The following is a 21,597-nucleotide window of genomic DNA, read 5'->3' as shown; positions in this document are numbered from 1 at the left end:
ATTAAATCTGGACATTCCGATCAATATCTGACCTTACTCAGCGGATATCGGGAACGGGATGTAGATAAACCATAAGGCCTGGGTATTAAACATTGATGCAAATAATACAGATATAAATTCAATTATCCAGGACTTTGGTGAGGAATTTGTTGGTTGGACAAGGTGGAGGTGCTGGTTGGATGGGTTGGAGTAGTCAGAAGCCTGGCCCCGATAACTGTGTGTTGTTCTGTTCCTAGAAAGATGATGTCATGGACAGATGATCCAGGGCTCTAGCAGAATAACGTGCAGCAACGATTTTAGGTAGATGAGCATATGGCTGTAAACCATAGGGAGGCTTTGTTTTATGGCTGTAGGAGCACTGTAGGGTCATGGGGGTCTTTGTTTTATGACTGCAGGTATACTGTAGGGCCAAGGGGAGGCTTTGTTTTACTATAGGGCCACCTTATTCTATGGCTGTAGGTGTACTGTAGAACCAAGGCCAGGCTCTTTATTGGTTGTAGGTGTACTATAGGGCTATGGGAAGGTTGTTTTATGACTGCAGGTATACTGTAGGGCTAAGGGCAGGCTTTGTTTTACTATAGGGCCACTGGGGCCCTTATTATATGACTGGAGGTGTACTTTAGTGCTAGAGCTGTAGGTATACTGTAGGGCTATAAGGTGGCTTTGTTTTATGGCTGTAGGTTTGCTATAGGGCCACATTATTTTATGGCTGTAGGTTTGCTATAGGGCCATATTATTTTATGGCTGTAGGTGTACTTTAGTGCCACAGGGAGTCTTTGTTTTATGGCTGTAGGTGTGCAGGAGGGCCATGAGGAACAAGTGTCTCCTCCCCAGCCAAGGCTAGGTGCACATCTTTGGAAGAATGGAAAAACGGACCACAAAAATAGCGGACACAAACAGAACCTGGGATACTCCATTGACTATTAGGGGGTATATTTGGCATCCATGGAAGGTCCATTATTTGTAACCAAAATCTCCAGATGAAAAGGTCAGACTTAATTTCTGACAAATGTGCATTGGACAGCTGGTGCAGATGTGAACCCGGTATAAATAGTCTGAATAATTGTTATTAGAAGTCCGCGCCAGCAGAGAAAGTGTTAAAGCGGAATTCTTCAGTTCTTGGATGATACGAGGTCCCTGATGGAAGGTCTAATTACGCTGAGCTTTTCCTGTTCAAGGAAACCACAGTTGTAACCAGAGACCTCTATCTGCAGTATTATCTCAGGCACCACTTCAGCCTAGACAAGGCCCTAGAAAGGGGATGGTTATGAGAAAGATTCTGCTCATAGAAGTACAAGAATCACTTGAACCCGGAGGCTGACTACTCTTCATCTGCTATTTTCCTCTGTTATCATCCATCTTATTACAGGTTATCTATAGGTCATCGCTATCAGAGATTTCAGGCTTGATATCAACTCTTCTCATCAGTTCAGGTTCCTGTAAAAGCTTGTAGGTGAGGCCCAAGGATACGGACATTACTTGTCAGCGTGCCATCTAACTAAGCTCAACCGGGAATGGTCATTTCGATGGTCAGAGTCACCCCATAAGAGAATGTGTAAAGTCTTCTACAGACAGGTCAACTCACCCAGGAGTCTCCTGGTTTTCAGGTTCCCTCACTTGGCCACTTCTCTGGTCCTGTTTGCTAGACAATCTGCTATAGTATGTGCACTTTTTCAGGATGGGGGGGGTATTTTGTGAGGGCGCCATTTCACTTTTTGCCTCAGGCAGCAGAAAGAGTAGGTGCACCCTGATAATATAACTTCTTCTGACACAGAAAGTGGATCTAATCTGTAGTCACAGTGCAGCCTATCCTCCCTAGGTCACATCCACCAGGACCCCTGGGTCATAGTACCCACACAGCCCTTTCTCTGTGTCTTATCTTCTGCGACTCCTGGATGATAGTACCAGCATAGTCCATCCTCCCTGGACATCTTCCTTCATTGCCCCTGAGTCTCTGGATCACAGTATTAACATAATTTATCCTCTATGGTTCAAGGTCATAGTACTTGAATAGTTCCTGGGCCACATCCTCTTGGAAACTAGAGTTACAATAGTAGCACAGTCTATCCTCCCTGGGCCTCATCCTCCATGGCCTCCAGGTCACAGTACTAGCACAGTCCATCCTTGTTGGGTCTCATCCTCCATGGCCTCCAGGTCACAGTACTAACACAGTCCATCCTTGTTGGGTCTCATCTTCCATGGCCTCCAGGTCACAGTACTAGCACAGTCCATCCATGCTGGGCCTCATCTTCCATGGCCTCCATGTCACAGTACTAACACAGTCCATCCTTGTTGGGTCTCATCCTCCATGGCCTCCAGGTCACAGTACTAACACAGTCCATCCTTGTTGGGTCTCATCCTCCATGGCCTCCAGGTCACAGTACTAACACAGTCCATCCTTGTTGGGTCTCATCCTCCATGGCCTCCAGGTCACAGTACTAACACAGTCCATCCTTGTTGGGTCTCATCCTCCATGGCCTCCAGGTCACAGTACTAGCACAGTCCATCCTTGTTGGGTCTCATCCTCCATGGCCTCCAGGTCACAGTACTAACACAGTCCATCCTTGTTGGGTCTCATCTTCCATGGCCTCCAGGTCACAGTACTAGCACAGTCCATCCATGCTGGGCCTCATCTTCCATGGCCTCCATGTCACAGTACTAACACAGTCCATCCTTGTTGGGTCTCATCCTCCATGGCCTCCAGGTCACAGTACTAACACAGTCCATCCTTGTTGGGTCTCATCCTCCATGGCCTCCAGGTCACAGTACTAACACAGTCCATCCTTGTTGGGTCTCATCCTCCATGGCCTCCAGGTCACAGTACTAACACAGTCCATCCTTGTTGGGTCTCATCCTCCATGGCCTCCAGGTCACAGTACTAACACAGTCCATCCTTGTTGGGTCTCATCCTCCATGGCCTCCAGGTCACAGTACTAACACAGTCCATCCTTGTTGGGTCTCATGCTCCATGGCCTCCAGGTCACAGTACTAACACAGTCCATCCTTGTTGGGTCTCATCCTCCATGGCCTCCAGGTCACAGTACTAACACAGTCCATCCTTGTTGGGTCTCATCCTCCATGGCCTCCAGGTCACAGTACTAACACAGTCCATCCTTGTTGGGCCTCATGCTCTATGGCCCCCAAATCATAGGTCTTGAGCAGTCGTCTCTTGGCCTTATACTCCAGGACCCTCTGGACACATTGCTGGCAGAGTCCATCCTTCTTGGTTCTGTAGTTTTGTCTGTGCCATCTTGACTCAATCTCTAGACTGTTGTTGCTCTATCTGTAACTGCATCTTTCAAGTTTTGTAGATTTTCTGATATGATGCCAATTATTATATTATTCCTCCAGTTTCTTCTGGGTTATTGTGGTTTTGGATCTTCAGTCAGTGAGACCATAAGTAATGTAACACCGTGTAATATCTTGCTTACTCTTTTGAGGCTTTACTATATAGATCAGGGGTTTGGGCCGCTATCTGGCATGTCCTGAATGACCGAGCCTTCTGCTGTATTATTTGTGGTAGTCTGTTAAAGAGAATCTTTCTCCATCTCCACCAACTCTTTATATCCTTCAAAAATGCTCTGATTCACTGATTTCGGCTCAGTTGGAATTTTTTCTCTAGCCCCACCATTCCTGAGCAATCATTGCTGTTAGTGTCAGCACAGTTAGGCTCTTTACTGTCATCTGGTCGGTCCCTGTCTAACTGCTAAAGCACCGCCCACCTGACAGTAGAGAACATAATTGAGTTGAAACTAACAGAAGTGAATGTTCAGGAATGGTGAGGGCTAGAAAAAAAATTCCAACTGCGCCGGAATCAGCGGAGCGGGGTCTATTGAAAGATGCAAAGAGTTGGAGTTGGTGGAGGTGGTAAAAGGTCCCCTTTAAGCTGAGCTCTACAAGCATCGTGCAGAGAATTTGCTTTCCATAAGCAGGTATTCTAATAATAATGCCACAATTGTATCCCTTTATGTTGAAGATATTATACGCATATATTATAATACATGATCATACATTTACACAATAGTCTTACAGACATACATAATATGAAACTTCCTGAAGATGAGCTATAGAAAATCTGCTTACTCCATCTTCTGTTGCATCACCATTAATTGTCCCATTGAGTTTCTATGATTCATTTCTTATTTAGTGGAAATTAATTAACATCCAATTAGTTTGTGCATTTAATAGCTTCCTTGTCCTTGGATAATATTATTTAGTCATAGAAAGAGGACAGAATGTACAACGAAGAACTCGGAAAAAGATAGAGTAGAATAGCTCCTGCCTGTTCTATCTATCTATCTATCTATCTATCTATCTATCTATCTATCTATCTCCTATCTATCTATCTATCTATCTATCTATCTATCAATCATCTATCTCCTATCTATCTATCTATCTATCTATCTATCTTTATTATCATATCTAGCAACAACATATTTATCTATCTATTATCTTCTATCTCATATCTATCCATTTATATCTCTCACATCTGCTTCTCTTCTCTCTCTATCATCTACCAGCAGTCACTTTCCACTTTACATAGACGTCTATGGAGAGGGGAGGCTGCTGGAAAAGATACAATAACAGCATCTGCTATTCTAAGTAAGGGCGCACTCCTATATCTTCAAGTTAAAGGGGTATTCCCATGACACTTTGTTCACCAACCTGCAGGCTGTTGTGCTCTATTCACTTCCTGCTTTTCTCGGCACATTGGTGGGCGGGGTTTCACTTGCACAGGATTGGTTGTAAATTAATTACCACAGTGTGAAGCTGATGTAGCAGAGCTGGATTTGAGTCAGGTTGCATTACATACAGAGGTAACAGACTCCCTATCTCAGCCCTTATCAGCCAAATTCAATTAAACTGACTGATAAGAGCTCAGAAATCCTCCCCTATCTGAGAAGCTCCGCTACTTATCAGACACAAACAGCTCAGAGCTGCTCCCAGCCCCTCCATCCACCCTGAGAGCAGGCAGCTACATCACTTGACAAATGAGCAGATAATCCCAAGGGCCATAGAAATGGAGTGTAAACAATGAAGTGAATAAATTAAGATAGCGGCCAAACAAAGCAGTTTTGATAAAGCAATGCATTTAGGAAAAGTCTTATATTCACATAAACTAGCAGTATAGATAGGATCCTAGTGATGGGACAACCCCTTTAAGACTCTAGTACTGCGCAAAATAAGGTTGTTCCCTCCCTTCTCCATAGACTTCTGTAGTCTGAGAGAAGATAAGGAGGAGGAGAGTGGCCTAATAAGTGGACAAGGAAACAGATCTCCTTAATAAGATGACAACGTTTCTGTTATGGTCTGGGGATCTCTGACCATGGACTGGCCCCTCACTGATGACTTCTCAGTCAGGTTAAAGAAAAAACATCCCCCTTCTGACACTCCACACCCAAACCTACCAAGCTGAGATAGAGAATACCGGGTCCTAACACTTTCGTATCTTCACCCGAACTATTCATAAAGCGGTTTTATAAGTGGGGGTCCGCTTTAGGTGTCAACTTAAAGTTTGTTACATCTGTAGCTCTGGTACAGTTGTAAAGAGCAGGGTTCGGTTTTTAAGATTTTGCAGCAGATGCTCCAATACGCCTGCCATTATTAAGCCGTGTACAGATGGCATGTATTTTCCATGTCGTGATGTAACGTGACCTATGAAGTCTGCCGCTGTGTAATATCTCATTAGGGTGAGAACAATATGGAGCAATTTATGGCGATGAATCAGCAGGATGATGCTTTATGGCTGAAGTGACAGATATGTCCAATTTCTCCTTGCGATCTGCAGTTTAGATCATGGTTTCCTGTCCCAGATCTATTTATAGGCTCCCTCCGATGTAGAACGCAGTGTCGTATAGGAGTGATCGTCCTGTTTGTTGCATATGTAGGTCAAGTACATAAATGCTGCCAGGAACAGGAGCAAGATAAAAGTGTCCCCCCCCCATTCTTATATGTGCACAGGCAGATATTGGGACTCCTCCAGCACATTAGTCATTAGTCTTACCCGTCAGCGTCTAATATATAGATAGTTCATGTCTACTGGCTGGTCAGAGGCTGGGGCATTGCTATAGGGGGTGCAGAAGTAGCAATTACTACCAGGCCCTGTAACCTCGAGGGGCCCAAAGACTCTTCTGCAACCTTATAAGACACCAGTATTATATATAACACATAGTAAGTAGGGGCCCCATAACATAGGTTGCATTGGGGCCCAGGAACTTCAAGTTATGTCTCCTGCTGGGAGGAAAGAGCTTGTCGATGAGCAAGGGGGAGACTAAGTAAAATAAAAGGAGCAGATTTCAAAACAAATTGTCAGACATTTAGCAGATACAAATGTCACCTTTCAGGACAATGCAAAATAAGAAGGTCCAGAAGCTCCACGTTGGTCTGTTGTGCTCCTGCTGTATCCCCTGCAGAGATCACAAGGAACTTCAGCTCAGGAGAAAGGGTTGGTGGTGGGCCAGGCTGGCTGTAATTCACACCTTGTTATGTCTACATGTACATTTGACTGTATACCCGATACACACTTTGCAGGACCTTTCATCTGTTCTACCACCCTGACCTCTCTTTATCTTTTAATATGCTAGTTTTCCAGCACAGTTGGAATTTTTTTCTCTAGCTCCACCATTCCGGAGCAATTAGTGCAGTCCGTTTTGGTGCTTCATATACTAACTAGACTTCCTTGTCCGGAGCAAGCAAAGGGGTATGATTGTAAGCTTGTGAGTCACACCTTCTTGCCTGTTCCTTCCTGACCCCACCCACTTGACATTATATAGTCTAGTTAACATATCAGGCATTCAAATGAACGCCAGGGGGGCTAGCGAAAAAACTCCAACTGTGCTGGAATCATTAGGATGGCCGATCTGGAGTTGGTGGAGGTGGTGAAAGGTTGTCTTCGATAAGCAAAGTTGTGATATCTGTACAGTGGTGGCTATCTTGTAAGTCTATGTTCAAGTGGCGCAGATCCATCCGAAATCGTCGGATGTAAGAGCCCTGCAAGCCTGACTTTTAAAAGCAACGGAACCCATAATAGTCAATGGGGTTCCTTGTGCTCCGTAGAATGGATCCGTTTCTCCATTCTTCTGATGGACCAGAAGAACGGAAACATTGCGACAGGTGTGAACCTGATACCAGAAACATAAGAGGAAGTTTACAGGGTAGAATATGCAAACTGTGTATGGTGCTGAATTTTCTGCGTTGACTTTAAGGCCAAGAAAATGGGCCAAGGCTGTCCAATGACATACTGTGACTAAATCCAGCGCTTGTCTATGCCCAGATACAAAAGCAAAAGAACGGCGTCAGCAATCCGCACAATCAGTATTCATTTGCATAAGAAATAATGGAAATGTTTAGTGAAATGGTTGAAAAGAGAAATGATTACTACCGAGCCGAAGGAAAGGCTGCAGCTGCTTCCATTAGGAAAAGCTGGCCCAGAATCGGCCGCGGGAGAGGTGGGGGGATGTGTCAACGGCATACGTTAGAAATCACCAGGAAACTGGCCTTATATGCATAGATATCACCCTGCGGTGAAACATCATAGTAACAAGTCTGTGTAGGGCACACGCATGTAGCGAGGACGCCTCGCACCAAGTACCTGACACATAGCTAGCTAGGCTTCAGTCTGTCGGAAGAAAGAACAACTGAGAAGAAATTCCTCGGAGATCAAGCTCTTGCATAAAATCTATACTTCATTTCCAGGAATAATAAAATACAAAGAAGTCGCGGTCCTGTGCGCTCACACGTCAGCGGGTCTTACACATATCAAGTGTGCGATGTTTAATCTATGTTAGTAAGAACCAGTCTTCTGGAGACACGGAAGGTCGCAGGACTGAAATTTGTCTTATCATTCCTGAAAATAACGTTTAGATTTTATGCAAGCATGTCATCTCCGAGGAACGACTTCTTAAAGGGGTTGTCCAGTTTTATGCAGATATGGAGAGACAAATGATACAGTTTCTATAATAAAAAGGTCTACAATTTTCCATTTTATATCAATTTGGCATGGTTTGCTAGATCTCTGCTTGCTGTTGGCCTTTGTTTATTTCCAGTGGATATAAATGAGTCCAAGGTCATGTGATGGACAGTCCATGGTCATGTCATATAAAGTCCATGGTCATTTGATGGACAGTCCATGGTCGTGTCATATAAAGTCCATCACCATATAATGGACAGTCCATGGTCATGCCATATAGAGTCTTTGGTCATGTGATGGACAGTCCATGGTCATGTCATATAAAGTCCATGGTCATGTGATGGACAGTCCATGGTTATGTCATGTAAAGTCCATCGTCATATGATGGACAGTCCATGGTCGTGTCATATAAAGTCCATCACCATATAATGGACAGTCCATGGTCATGTCATATAAAGTCTTTGGTCATGTGATGAACGGTCCATGGTCATGTCATATAAAGTCCATCACCATATGATGGACAGTCTAGGGTCATGTCATATAAAGTCTTTGGTCATGTGATGGACAGTCCATGGTTATGTCATGTAAAGTCCATCGTCATATGATGGACAGTCCATAGTCATGTTACATAAATTCCATGATCATGTGATGGACTGGCCATGGTTATGTGATGGACTGTCCATGGTCATATGATCCATCGTCCATCGTCATATGACACAGGTTTCACACTAGTGTTGGGGTCCCTGTTGTTCAGGTCCACTTGGGGACCCGAAAGATGGAGACCATGTCCACTTAAAAATTGGTTACCCGGGGAAACTGGCAAACCGCATATACTATGATTTCAGTATAAGACCGGCGAAGAGAAAATTGTCGAAGGAATTTTCTCGCCGACAATTTTAAGCGGAATCTGCGACGGAGTTTCCTATGGAGACTGTAACGCAGATGTGAATCCAGCCTTACCTGGTCTGAACTCATAAGCCACTTATGAGCCTTGTTTTTATGCATATTCAAGGGTAAGTAAATTGGAGATGACTCAAGATAAGAAGCCAGTTTGCAACAAACGAGATTCTACCCTAATTTTCAAAAAGTTTTGAGTCTGAATCGAAAGTAATATTTTTATTGTTGTGGGGTTTCTTCAGACACCCGAGTATAATAGGTGGATGCCTGGGGGAGGTGCAGAAACATAGCAAAAAGTTATACTCCCATCTCTCCTGACCATTATTGCCTTGGGGTCCTTTTCCAACCTCTTCCACCTCCTGGATGACATCACAAGCCCTGGGCGTCACCTCTGAGACTGTGATTGGGCCTCAGTGGTCACATGACAATTGTGTTAAAGCATCATGACATTGGAGGTCCAATCACAGGCCCCATGGCAGGTTACATCACCCAGAAGGCCAGTAGAGGGCCCAGAGGAGGCTCCGAATGCAGCGAGTATGTCCAGGAGAGACGAGGGAAGATGCGTACAGGGTCTACACTATCCCTGAGTCCCCAGAATATAATAATTTCACTTCTAGTTCAACTTGGGTTGTACCACCTGAACCCGTTTGCCCATTTCTAGAAATGACATCGGGGTCACGATATGAAATGAACTCTCTGGATTACTAATCTTAGACTGCACAACGTTGAATCACATTGTAATGCTATTATATTTTATACTCACGTACTTCTGCTTTTGTTTTGACAGTATGTGGCATTTGCCTCCCTCTTCTTCATTCTGGTTTCCATCACCACCTTCTGCCTTGAAACTCATGAACGATTTAACCCCATCGTGAACAAAACAGAGACTGAAATCATTGGGAACGAAACCCAGCAGCGCTTTTACGTTGCGTCAGAGACAGAAGCCTTCCTGACTTACATTGAGGGAGTCTGCGTGGTCTGGTTTACATTCGAGTTCCTGATGAGAATTACCTTCTGCCCAAATAAGGTGGAATTTATCAAAAACACTTTAAACATCATTGACTTTGTGGCCATTCTGCCTTTCTACCTGGAGGTTGGACTCAGTGGCCTGTCTTCCAAAGCTGCTAAGGATGTCTTGGGCTTCTTAAGAGTTGTCCGATTTGTGCGAATTCTTCGAATTTTCAAGCTGACCAGGCATTTTGTTGGGCTAAGGGTTCTTGGACATACTCTTCGCGCCAGCACAAACGAATTCCTGCTGCTCATCATATTCTTGGCGTTGGGAGTTTTAATTTTCGCCACAATGATCTATTATGCCGAGAGAATAGGTGCTAACCCCAATGATCCTAGTGCCAGTGAACATACGCATTTCAAAAACATCCCTATTGGCTTCTGGTGGGCTGTTGTCACCATGACCACACTTGGCTACGGAGACATGTATCCTCAGACGTGGTCCGGCATGCTGGTGGGAGCATTGTGCGCTCTTGCCGGCGTGCTGACGATCGCTATGCCTGTACCTGTCATTGTGAACAATTTTGGAATGTATTATTCCTTAGCTATGGCTAAGCAGAAGCTACCAAAGAAAAAAAAGAAGCATATCCCGCGCCCTCCCCAACTGGGATCCCCAAATTATTGTAAATCTGTTGTAAATTCGCCACACCACAGCACTCAGAGCGACACTTGCCCGCTCGCGCAAGAAGAAATTTTAGAAATGAACAGAGCAGGTAGGAAACCACTTAGAGGAATGTCTATTTGATCATCCATCATCCATTCCTTGTAGAGAATTACAATTCAGTTAATCGTCTTAACTAGCGAATGCGTAGGGCGTTTACCCATTGACGGTCCCCCCATAGCATACACTCTGAGTATGTATGAGGTGGAAGGCTAGATTTTTGGGACGTGTGAGACGAGCCGTTAGAGGGTCTCCACAAGTCTTAGGATAGATGACCCTTGTTTTACCTAGTAGGAAGGATTCACGTTCTCCGGTGTTTTTGAAGATCGCTAAGCCTTTGGTGGAGAACATAAAAAAAAAAAAAATGCCGAAATACTGCACAGGAGATTCCTGGACTATAAATCTGATCAAATCTGTTACGCTAAGGGAGCTCTGGATCCAGCTTGTATGTTTATAGCTGGCCAATTGGGTTCAGGATTTTGATGAAACTAATTCTGCATGATCGAACCTTCAGCTCTATAAATACACAAGAGAAAACTCGAGAAAGACAAAAAAAAAAAAAAAAAGATGACTAGTAGAAAGCCAGATGGGAAGGTTGTCAAAGAGCTAAATACAAGTAGTTTTGTAGCTGAATTAACCGAAGCAGCACAACTCTTTAGTAACGAAACGTAGTACTATAGGAATTTTACCTTCTAGCATGTAAGACCATCTCCTCTCTACAGCCTATTAGGGTCTATGGATTGGGTGAATATGGACCACAAGGCATCACTTAGGTGACCATCTGATCCATGCCAGCAGTATGCCCAATCCAAGCCAGAGCAAAAGAGGGTTTGGCGGGAACAGAGCCTAAGAGCGTATCCCATGGCTAGTGGTCGTTCACTGGATTTATCTCAGTTTTATGAGATGTCTTCTGCATCTAACACTGGGGCTGTGATGATTTTGATTTATTTATTTTTTTAACCCCAGTCTCTACCTCTACCCATGGAATATTAGTGGTATTAATATGCCAGGGTACAAAAAAACAAATTGACAAGATAATTCTATAGTGACCAATACAATCTTGAAATATTCCAGGAACGTTTTTTCTTTTTATCTCTTGCCATGTTCATGACAATGATTCATATCTTGGTGTTTGGAAATGGACAGATTGAGATCACTTTAGTATTAAATAATTCACCAGCAAAATCACTTCCCCTAACAAACCGTGAATGTACAGTAAGTGATGAGAAGACGTTCAGCAGTGCAGCGTGGGGATTGAGGAGTCATTATGCAACCATTCATTCAGTTGTACTATCTCATATTTGCATGCCGCCCCATAATGTGAGAAAAACAAAGCGACGTGGAGACTTTCTAGGCCGGACATGAATGACCTCCAGTATCACCTGGAAGGAACCCAGAAGCACAGAGATGTCCGTCGGCCATGCGGAGACTGTAGCGAGTCTTTGCTTTTCTCACATCATTTTAATGTCACTCCATGTCTATATGTTGTTTTTGCATCTGTTTACTGGTCACACGTTAGGGCTTATTGCAGTTACTAGGATGTAGAGGTGAACAGTATTACTGGAGGAAAGCTGCTGCACTCCTCATATCATAAAAACAAGCTGCAGCAGCCCTCATATCATGAGAACAAGCTGCAGCAGCCCTCATATCACGAGAACAAGCTGCAGCAGCCCTCATATCACGAGAACAAGCTGCAGCAGCCCTCATATCACGAAAGCAAGCTGCTGCAGTCCTCATATCACAAGAACAAGCTGCAGCAGCTCTCATATCACAAGAACAAGCTACAGTAGCCCTCATATCATGAGAACAAGCTGCAGCAGCCCTCATATCATGAAAGCAAGCTGCAGCAGCTCTCATATCACGAGAACAAGCTGCAGCAGCTCTCATATCATGAGAACAAGTTGCAGCAGCTCTCATATCACAAGAACAAGCTGCAGTAGCCCTCATATCACAAGAACAAGCTGCAGCAGACCTCATATCATGAGAACAAACTGTAGCAGCCCTCAGATCACAAAAACAAGCTGCAACAGTCATCATATCACAAAATCAAGCTGCAGCAGCCCTCATATCATGAGAACAAGCTGCAGCAGACCTCATATCATGAGAACAAGCTGCAGCAGACCTCATATCATGAGAACAAACTGTAGCAGACCTCATATCATGAGAACAAACTGTAGCAGCCCTCAGATCACAAAAACAAGCTGCAGCAGTCATCATATCACAAAATCAAGCTGCAGCAGCCCTCATATCACGAGAACAATCTGTAGCAGCCCTCAGATCTCGAGAACAAGCTGCAGGCAGCAAAGCCCATAACAGGAACTGATGAGGGATGACATGGTCCACCATCCAATCTTACGTCAGACCTCTAGAAAACCTTGTCTCACCAAAGGGACATCACAAGGTCACATTGTCATGGATTTATTACTTCTACATGTAACACTTTAATGGTCTTTGAAAGTTTGGCCAAGTTTTTGTAAACTTTTGGCAGGACTAAAAACTATTTAGAGATATCCTCTAGTTAAATAACAAGGTAGATCTTGCAGCCAAGAGAAGCATCAAGCACAGTAGACCTACAGCAAATATTGCCCCAGGGCAGTGACAAAATAGGTAGAAGAACTCATCCTGTAGGGTGCGGGTCCTTAGGAGGGAGAGAGACAAGTGTATGAATCAGTCACTATGTGCACCAACATGGACACACAGTGCACTGAGAAGCAGGAGGGAAACCGTCAGAATGCATGAATGATTAATAATAATAAGTCATTAGAGCATTGCAGCTGGGAATATTGATCCGTGAAAATATGTCACTCAAAATAGAAAGAATGTTATAACGTTAGATATATGAGATAGATGATAGAGAGAAATAAGAGACTGCAAACTGACTGTGGATATGAAATAGATATCACAATATCAAATGTCAAGCAGGCATATAATGCCATGTTGTTAGATGCATCACAAACAGATATATGATGTTAAAGAGGCACTGTCACTACGTCCATTTTTTACAATCTTCAATAGGTTCCTCTCCACTGATTCCGGCGCAGTTGGAATTTTTTCTCTAGCCCCCACTGTTCCTGAGCAATCAGTGCTATTAATCTCTGCACAATTATGTTCTCTGCTCTCAGGTGGGCGGTGCCTGACTACCTCCTCGAGCACCGCCCACCTGATAGTACTGAAACTGACAGCACTGATTGCTCGGGAACGGTCAGGGCTAGAAAAAAAAATCCAACTGTTCCGGAATCAGTAAAGTGGCATCTATTCAAAGATACAAAGAGTTAGTGGAGGTTAAAGGTTCTCTTTAAAGAAAGAAAATGTATTCCACTAATCCTGCTGGGAGATCCCAGTGAAGGTCAATCATGAGAGGAAATGTAAGTGCTATCTGGGAGTGCAAGTGGTGAGGTTTTAAGTGAAATTTGTTGTGAGCTGACATAAGATCATTACCTGATAATGATCTATCGAAATCTAAAATACCAACATACCACAAATTGAACCCTGTGAGTTGCATGTAGTGTAGCAGCTCCTTTAGTCTGGTCCTGGTACTCACATCTCATGATATTCTATTCTGAAGAAGGAGAAACCACAAGTTGGGCTGTCAGTTATTAGATAGATATGTGCCCAGTTTGTGGTCATGTTCTCTGATTGAAGCGGTCAGAAAATATTGCCCAAATCCCAAGAGGCAAGGTGCCTCCTCCTCTTAGATGTTCACCTTTTATGACACGGATCAAGAAACAAATGTTGTGTAGACTCCGTTCACCTTTGATGACCGCTGTACTGCAAACTATTTATTTCTATGTTCCAGTAAAGTGATTGGAAAAGTTCCAAATTATGGGATGAAGGCTCCAAATTTTTAGGATAAGTATAGAATGTCTTCAGTGCAAAGCCAGGTAGAAACACAAACCTGGCCATCAAATGTTTGTTACCTCGAAGGGGTTGTACCACAATAAAGACTCGTCCTGTAACCACAGATTAGGGAGTTAGTGTCTGATCAATGGGGGGTTCCAACCAGTCACGTGAACAGGAGTTCTGGGTTCCTTTGTTTGAATGGAGGGACTGCCACTTCGGCAATGCTTGAGTGATTCGGGACAGCTGTGTCACATTCTTGATACAACCCTATTTAGAAGGGCTATGATAATATCACATGCCAAGATCACTTACTGATTGGTGGTGTTCAATTGCCGGGTCCCCACTGATTCTAAGAACGAAGGGGCTATGGCTCGTTCACAGTCCTTCTCTAGAGATCACCTAAAAAGATGGGAATATTGCTGTTCAGAAAAGACCCTTTGGGACTCCCATTCTCCTAGACAACCAAGGTTGACCAGTCAAGATGTTATGGCAAATACTTGGAATTTAAGAACAGTCTTTGTATAGTGTTACATTGTGTACGGCAGGCATGTCAAACATGCGTCCCGAGGGCCGCATGCGGCCCTTTACAGGCATATCTGCGGCCCTCACAAAAGTCTCAAACTTTGTCTCTAAACTTTAGAGACAAAGTTTGAGACTTTTGTGCGGGCCACAGATGTACAAAACTCACGATCAGCACTTCCGGCTCTTCATTCACTGGCCCATATCCCTGCATATGACCTGCTTACGTGATCAGCGGCTGCTGTTCACGTAAGCAGGTCATATGCAGGGATATGCAGCGCCGCACCTCTCATGAAGCGACCGCTTCAGGCGGCGCTATGCCGTGGCCCCGGGGGGGGGGGGAACGGCATTTTTTGACCTAAGCCAGTTCAGGACAAACTGTCCTGGACTGGCTTAGTGTCACCGTCTCGACAGGGAAATTGAGTGATGGATTGGGGCGATCCTGCTGGACGCAGCGCTGCTCCAGCGGCCGCCCCTCACCCTTCGCAGAGAGCAGGTCTCCCTGCCTGCTCTCTGCCTGCTCCGCCCCCTCCACCCCGCCCCCTCCTCCCCACACGCCGGGTGACGTGGCCACGTAATCAGGCCCGCACCCGACGTGTGCCTGCGTTCTACGCGGTCTCACAAGACTGCTGCGCAGGCTGAAGAGCAGAAGCAGGTAAGCTTCTGCAGAAGAAATTGTGATGTTTCAAGGGGATAAATACTAGATTTATGATGATGGGGGGGGTTGGGGTGCTGGGGAAGGGTTGAGGTACTGGGGGAGGGGGGCTTTTTGATGTCTGTCTGGCCCTTCCTTGGGCTTGAGGACTGGGTTTTTTTCCCACCCACCTTGTAATTCTTTCACTTGGGGGTTAATTGGAGCATTACAGTCTGTAGTGCTCCTATTAACCCCCAAGTGCAAGATTTGCAAGTGGGTGGGAAAAAACAGTCCTCAGGCCCAAGGAAGGGCCAGACATCTAGAAGAACCCCCTCCCCCAGCCCCCCCTTCCCCAGCACTCCAACCCTTCCCCAGCACTCCAACACAATAATGGTGTCTGCCAGTTTTAACTGAGGTGCCATTTTACCGGCAATCGCAGGCACCCGGAGCAAGATTCGGGGCCTGCGTGCATTTTTATGGCATCTGGGAGCCTTGTGAGGCATTGTATTCTATACTTTCTATTGTAGGCTACTCTATGTAGCCTGCAATAGAAATGCCGGATTTTTGCGATGCATTGTATTAGTGATCAGTCCCCTAGGCCCTAGCCATTAGCTGCTGTGTGCGGCCCTCACAACAACCTCTTGTTACTCATGTGGCCCTCGGGATACCCTGCGTTTGACATGCCTGGTGTACGGCTTACTGATGGGTGGTGCTCAGTTACCAGGATACCCAACAATTCTATAAAGGTCTAGAGTTGTTCTAGAGCAGAGGTTCCCAAACTTTTTTTTCTCGTAGACCACTTTCAAAAGTTTCGGTGGAACCCCCGCTGCTACATTTCTACCGTATTCCCAAAACTCGTCAAAAAATCTGAAGATTAGATCTAATGATGGAAATTTGCATCGCGGCCGAGATCCCTGGGAATCACTGATCACCTAAAAATATGGAATTACTGCTGTTAAGTAGAAAAGTCAAAGTGATCTTTCCCCCATTGTTGGTCAGGATGGTTGTCCAAGAGTCAACTAGTCAAAATTTTATGACAATTCCTAGGTATTTAAGAATAGGCTTTAAGAACTTACCGATGGGTGGTGTCCAATGGCTGGGCCCCCACTGATTCTAAGAAAGAAGGGGCTACGGCTCGTTCACCGATTTCTCTAAACATGGAAATATGGCCATTCAAAAGAAAACTCAAATGGACCTTTGCCCCTTTGGGACTCTCGCTATCCTAGACAACGAAGGTTGATGAGTCAAAATTTCATGAAAAAATATACTTTGTATACCGTTACGATATTGTGTAGAGCTTACTGATGGATCTCCACCGGGTCTACAAATAAAGGGGCGACTGCTCTTTCACACCTAAAAATATGGGAACCAAAGGGACCTTTCCTCCTTTATTGTCTAGGATAATGGGAGTCACAGAGATGGACTGGTCAAAATATACTAGAGATTTAGGAATAGACTTTATATGGTGTTAAGATTTTGTGTAGGGTTTTACAATTTGGAATACAACCGATTCCACAAAAAGGGCATCATGGGGAAGGTTGTGAAGATGGGAGAGTGCGGATGTAATAAGGAAGGATGATGGTCTTAGGTTACTGGTAGAGTGGAGAGTATGAATGGAGTGAGGAGAGGAGATGTATGAGAGAGTGACATATGGAGAGCTTTGAAGACCAGGAGGAGTCACGAATTGTACAAAATTACAAGAAACCAGCCTAATGAGTGACCATATAAGCGTCTTGGGAGTTGTATAGGGTTGAAGGCAGAAAAGAAAGATCAAAGTCAAATAGAGATCCAAGACATTTAGCTTGGGATGTACAGGAGGGAGAATGGTGGCCTTATAGACTGAGACATCAGATTTATGGGAAGGAAGGAGAGCTGTGAGACATATAGAGGGCATGGCCGCAGATATCGTGACAGATATAGTGTATAGCTGTTGACACTATGAATGTATATGGAGAAGTCAACTTCTATAATGATATTATATTCATTGGTTCCTTTAACTCTTTAGGACCCTACAGAAGCTCGTAGATGTAAGGGTTCCTCTGATGCAAAACCAGGAGGGATCAGGGTGACTCTTGTTTCATCCATGGGCAAATAGGTTTTAATTAATTGAGTGTATATACACAATGACCCACATTTATTATCCCTTTAACAACGACTCCCTATCTTTTGACTTTGCTGCGTCTTGGCTCTCTCTCTTGCAATGTAGAAGGAGCAGGTCTAGTGCCCCGACATCTTAGGCTCACTGAGGACTATGTCATGGGTAGAGCTTGGGGCAAATCTTTGTTACCTTTGTTGGATCTGGATCTCATGCGTCCCTGGATCAGTTCTGCCAATGTCACAACAGGGGGCAGTTTTCTTCTGTAGCTCTTGTGAATGCCACCGTTACAATGGAATACTGCAAGATAAAAATTATAAAAATTGAACGTCCCCCTGAAGTCTTTACTTTCATGAAAGTACAATCCGAGGTCAGGGTTGGCAGAGTTTATGCAGTACCATAAATCAGGCAATAAGTCAGGGCAGGTAGAGCAGGTGCAGAGTCAGATATCAAGCCAAGGTCAAACACAGCAGAAAGACACCTTCACAAGACTAGCAAGCTATTAACCTTTACTCAAGGATATTCCTGTGAGGAAAGGCGCCTTAAATAGCTCACAGGTGCAGGGTACATACAGCAAGAGCTTCTTAAAGGGCTAGTGCATTTTGCAGGCAGGCAGAGATTTTAGCACCCAAGGTCTGGCAGAGGAGAGCGGTAGACAGAAAAGGATGGAGACCACAGTCAGGCAGGCTTACAGCTCCTGCAGATGGAATTTTTGTAAAGACCACCTTTCATCACCTCCAACTCTTTGCGTCCTACAACAGGTGCAACTCTACTGATTCTGGTGCAGTTGCATTTTTTCCTGTACCCCAATCCATTCCTGAGCAATCACTGCTGTTGGTTTCTGTTGGGTGCTGAAAATAACAGCAATGATTGCTCAGGAATGGTGGGGGCTAGAAAAAAAATTCCAAGTGAGTCAGTGTAGCTGCATTTAAGGTATTGAAGGATGCCGAGAGTTGGAGAAAGGTTTTCTTTAAATAAGCCAGAGGGGCAGGGGAGCAAATGGGGACAGACAGAAGAGTTTTGCAGTTTCCTAAATTATTCCTAGAGCACAACGCCTTTATACTGGGACAGCAGGTGGCCGTGGCCAGTTGGTGCCACAGAAAACAGGGTGGTTAGTAATAGCACATATCTAGGTTGGGTCAATAACCCTGAAGAATGGGGATCCTCACACATTGAAAGGGTCACAGAGCTCAGTATTAGAGGATTCACAATGACTAGTGGGGTTCTATGGGGGGCAGTTTTGGGACCTGTTCTCTATAATATATGTCTCAAAAGGTTTGCACAGTAAAATATCAATGTTTGCAGATGATACTAAATGGTGTAAAGAGAGAGACTCCATAAACAACAGTATACTGCTACATAGGAAAGCAGCCAAAGGAATACATGGAATGGGTGGACTACAATACCCAGGAAGATGATCAAATTTAGTAACTAGTGCATTGTAGTCCGCACATTTCATTTATCACTTTGGAATTAGTTTGAGAAAAAAAGATAACCAAGGGGGCGACCTGATAACTAATGTTTAGAGGAAAGGACATAGAAGAGGGTTCCTTACTGTAAGAGCAGTGAGAATCGGGAAAGGAGTTCAAGAAGGGCCCGGAGTGTAATAATATCTCATGTCATAGTTATTGTTAGAGATCGGGATACAGCTCATTGATCCAGAGATTTATTCTGATTGATTGAGTTGAGAAGGAATTTTCCTGTATCTTATGGGGTTTTGGCTTCCTATAGATCAACTTTGCACAATATTAGGCTGAACTGGATGAATGCATGCAAGAAAGCTTATTTCAGCTTTGTCTACTATGCAATAGTGAGCGCAGCTCTGGAGAATAATGCAGACTATAACTCAGGATCAGCACAGAATAAGTAATCAGCAGAATAGTGAGAGCAGCTCTGGAGTATAATACAGGATAAGTAATGTAATGTATGTACACTGACTGTACCAGCAGAATAGTGAGTGCAGCTCTGGAGTATAATACAGGATAAGTAATGTAATGTATGTACACAGTGACTACACCAGCAGAATAGTGAGTGCAGCTCTGGAGTATAATACAGGATAAGTAATGTAATGTATGTACACTGACTGTACCAGCAGAATAGTGAGTGCAGCTCTGGAGTATAATACAGGATAAGTAATGTAATGTATGTACACAGTGACTGTACCAGCAGAATAGTGAGCGCAGCTCTGGAGTATAATACAGGATAAGTAATGTAATGTATGTACACTGACTGTACCAGCAGAATAAGGAGCGCAGCTCTGGAGTATAATACAGGATAAGTAATGTAATGTATGTACACAGTGACTACACCAGCAGAATAGTGAGCGCAGCTCTGGAGTATAATACAGGATAAGTAATGTAATGTATGTACACAGTGACTGTACCAGCAGAATAGTGAGCGCAGCTCTGGAGTATAATACAGGATAAGTAATGTAATGTATGTACACAGTGACTGCACCAGCAGAATAGTGAGCGCAGCTCTGGAGTATAATACAGGATGAGTAATGTAATGTATGTACACAGTGACTGCTCCAGCAGAATAGTGAGCGCAGCTCTGGAGTATATTTATAAAGTTCTTGGACTTCGGCCTGTAGATGATATCTAGATATAAACTGTAATTTGATTAACTTGTTAATTATTTGGTTTGCACGGTTGCAGCTTCTATGTACAGTAAATCCTGACCATACTCGGGGTACCCGGACCCCATCTCCCCCCTGATTATATATGTTAAAGAACCGTTTTTCTTATAAACCAAATGGCTCAGATTGAGCAAAACTGTGAGTGTAAATCAGAGAGGGGAGTGCTGCAGAACGTTGTGGGAGGACATTGACAAAAGTGAACACAAATGGTAAGATGAATATATTCTAAGGAAAATGTATTCAGAAGTGCTAATGCTTCACTTGTATCTACAATCTGTTCACTAGCTCATATCTACCTAAAGAGCAAAAGATACTGTAGCAGCACGAAAAAAAAGAGATAAGGGTGAAAATCTCCAAAAGCAACTGACCTGGTGTCCCTGTGCACACAAATAACCCAGGGGGTGGCACGCTAAGAGTCAGTGAAAAAAAGTGTCCCCTGTATTCACCCATGTCATGTGTCTTTGGGATCTATGGGATCTTTCTCAGTACGTAAAGCCATGTGAGTGTAGGTCAATGACTGCCAGTTACCATCTAATCTTGGCCCTTCATGGCCGGCACGTCTCCATCCTGTAGTTCAGCTCTGTGGCTCATGACTCTGTGACTGAGCCCTATTCACATTGCGTTTTGTTTTACCACTATATACCTAAATATTACAGAATCTATGGCCATATTCTGCCCATAACAAAGATAGTATAATGTTAGCTAATATATGTCCACCTGACCGTTACACCGTCATGTGCTCTTTTCTCACATCTGATCCTCCTCCTATTAGTTAAGTCCGTCCCCCGAGGGATTCCTCTACTGTGAAGGTCCGCCTCCTCGCTTGTCAGCTCTCCATTCCTAGACATGCATTTCACTATTGTCTCATGTGAACAGCTTGATGGACAATGAAAGGTCTGGAGTTGTTTGGTAGTCACTGAAATACACACACATGATTGTATATACTACACACCCCTGAGGAGGTAATGCAGCCAGACTGAAATGTTGCATGGGTGAATAAAGGGGCGCTTTCTTTTTTCCCTGACTCTTGTAATGCTGCTTCTTTTGTTTGTATCTCATATCTATCTATATGAATGTCTGTCTGTCTATCTATCCTATATCTATCAGTTTATCTCAAATCTAATCTGATCGATCCCCTATCTATCTATCTCCTATCTATCTATCTATCTATCTATCTCGTATCTATCTATCTATCTATCTCGTATCTGTCTATCTATCTCTCATATCTATTAGAGATGAGCGAACATTAAAATATTCGATATTCGTTTTGAATAGCCCCTCAATATTCGACTATTCGAACGAATATCGAACCCCATTATAGTCTATAGGGAAAAAATGCTCGTTTCAGGGAATCCCACTCTTCGACTCAGGAGAGTCACCAAGTCCACTATGACAC

At 44.0% G+C, this 21,597-nt stretch overlaps 1 protein-coding gene across 2 annotated transcripts in view; it reads left to right on the top strand.

Annotated features, from left to right (window-relative positions):
• Nucleotides 1-21,597, top strand: part of KCNC1 (potassium voltage-gated channel subfamily C member 1) — a 63,799-nt gene that overhangs the window by 31,638 nt on the left and 10,564 nt on the right. For both annotated transcript variants that reach the window (XM_075280913.1, XM_075280911.1), the window contains exon 2: nt 9,594-10,527. In XM_075280913.1, the coding sequence (XP_075137014.1) occupies nt 9,594-10,527 (934 nt within the window). The remainder of the gene's footprint in view (nt 1-9,593; nt 10,528-21,597) is intronic.

This window comes from Leptodactylus fuscus, chromosome 7 (assembly GCF_031893055.1).
Source record: "Leptodactylus fuscus isolate aLepFus1 chromosome 7, aLepFus1.hap2, whole genome shotgun sequence".
NCBI lineage: Eukaryota > Metazoa > Chordata > Amphibia > Anura > Leptodactylidae > Leptodactylus > Leptodactylus fuscus.
The sequence above is the reverse complement of the archived record's forward strand: the minus strand, read 5'-3'. Positions and strand labels throughout refer to the sequence as shown.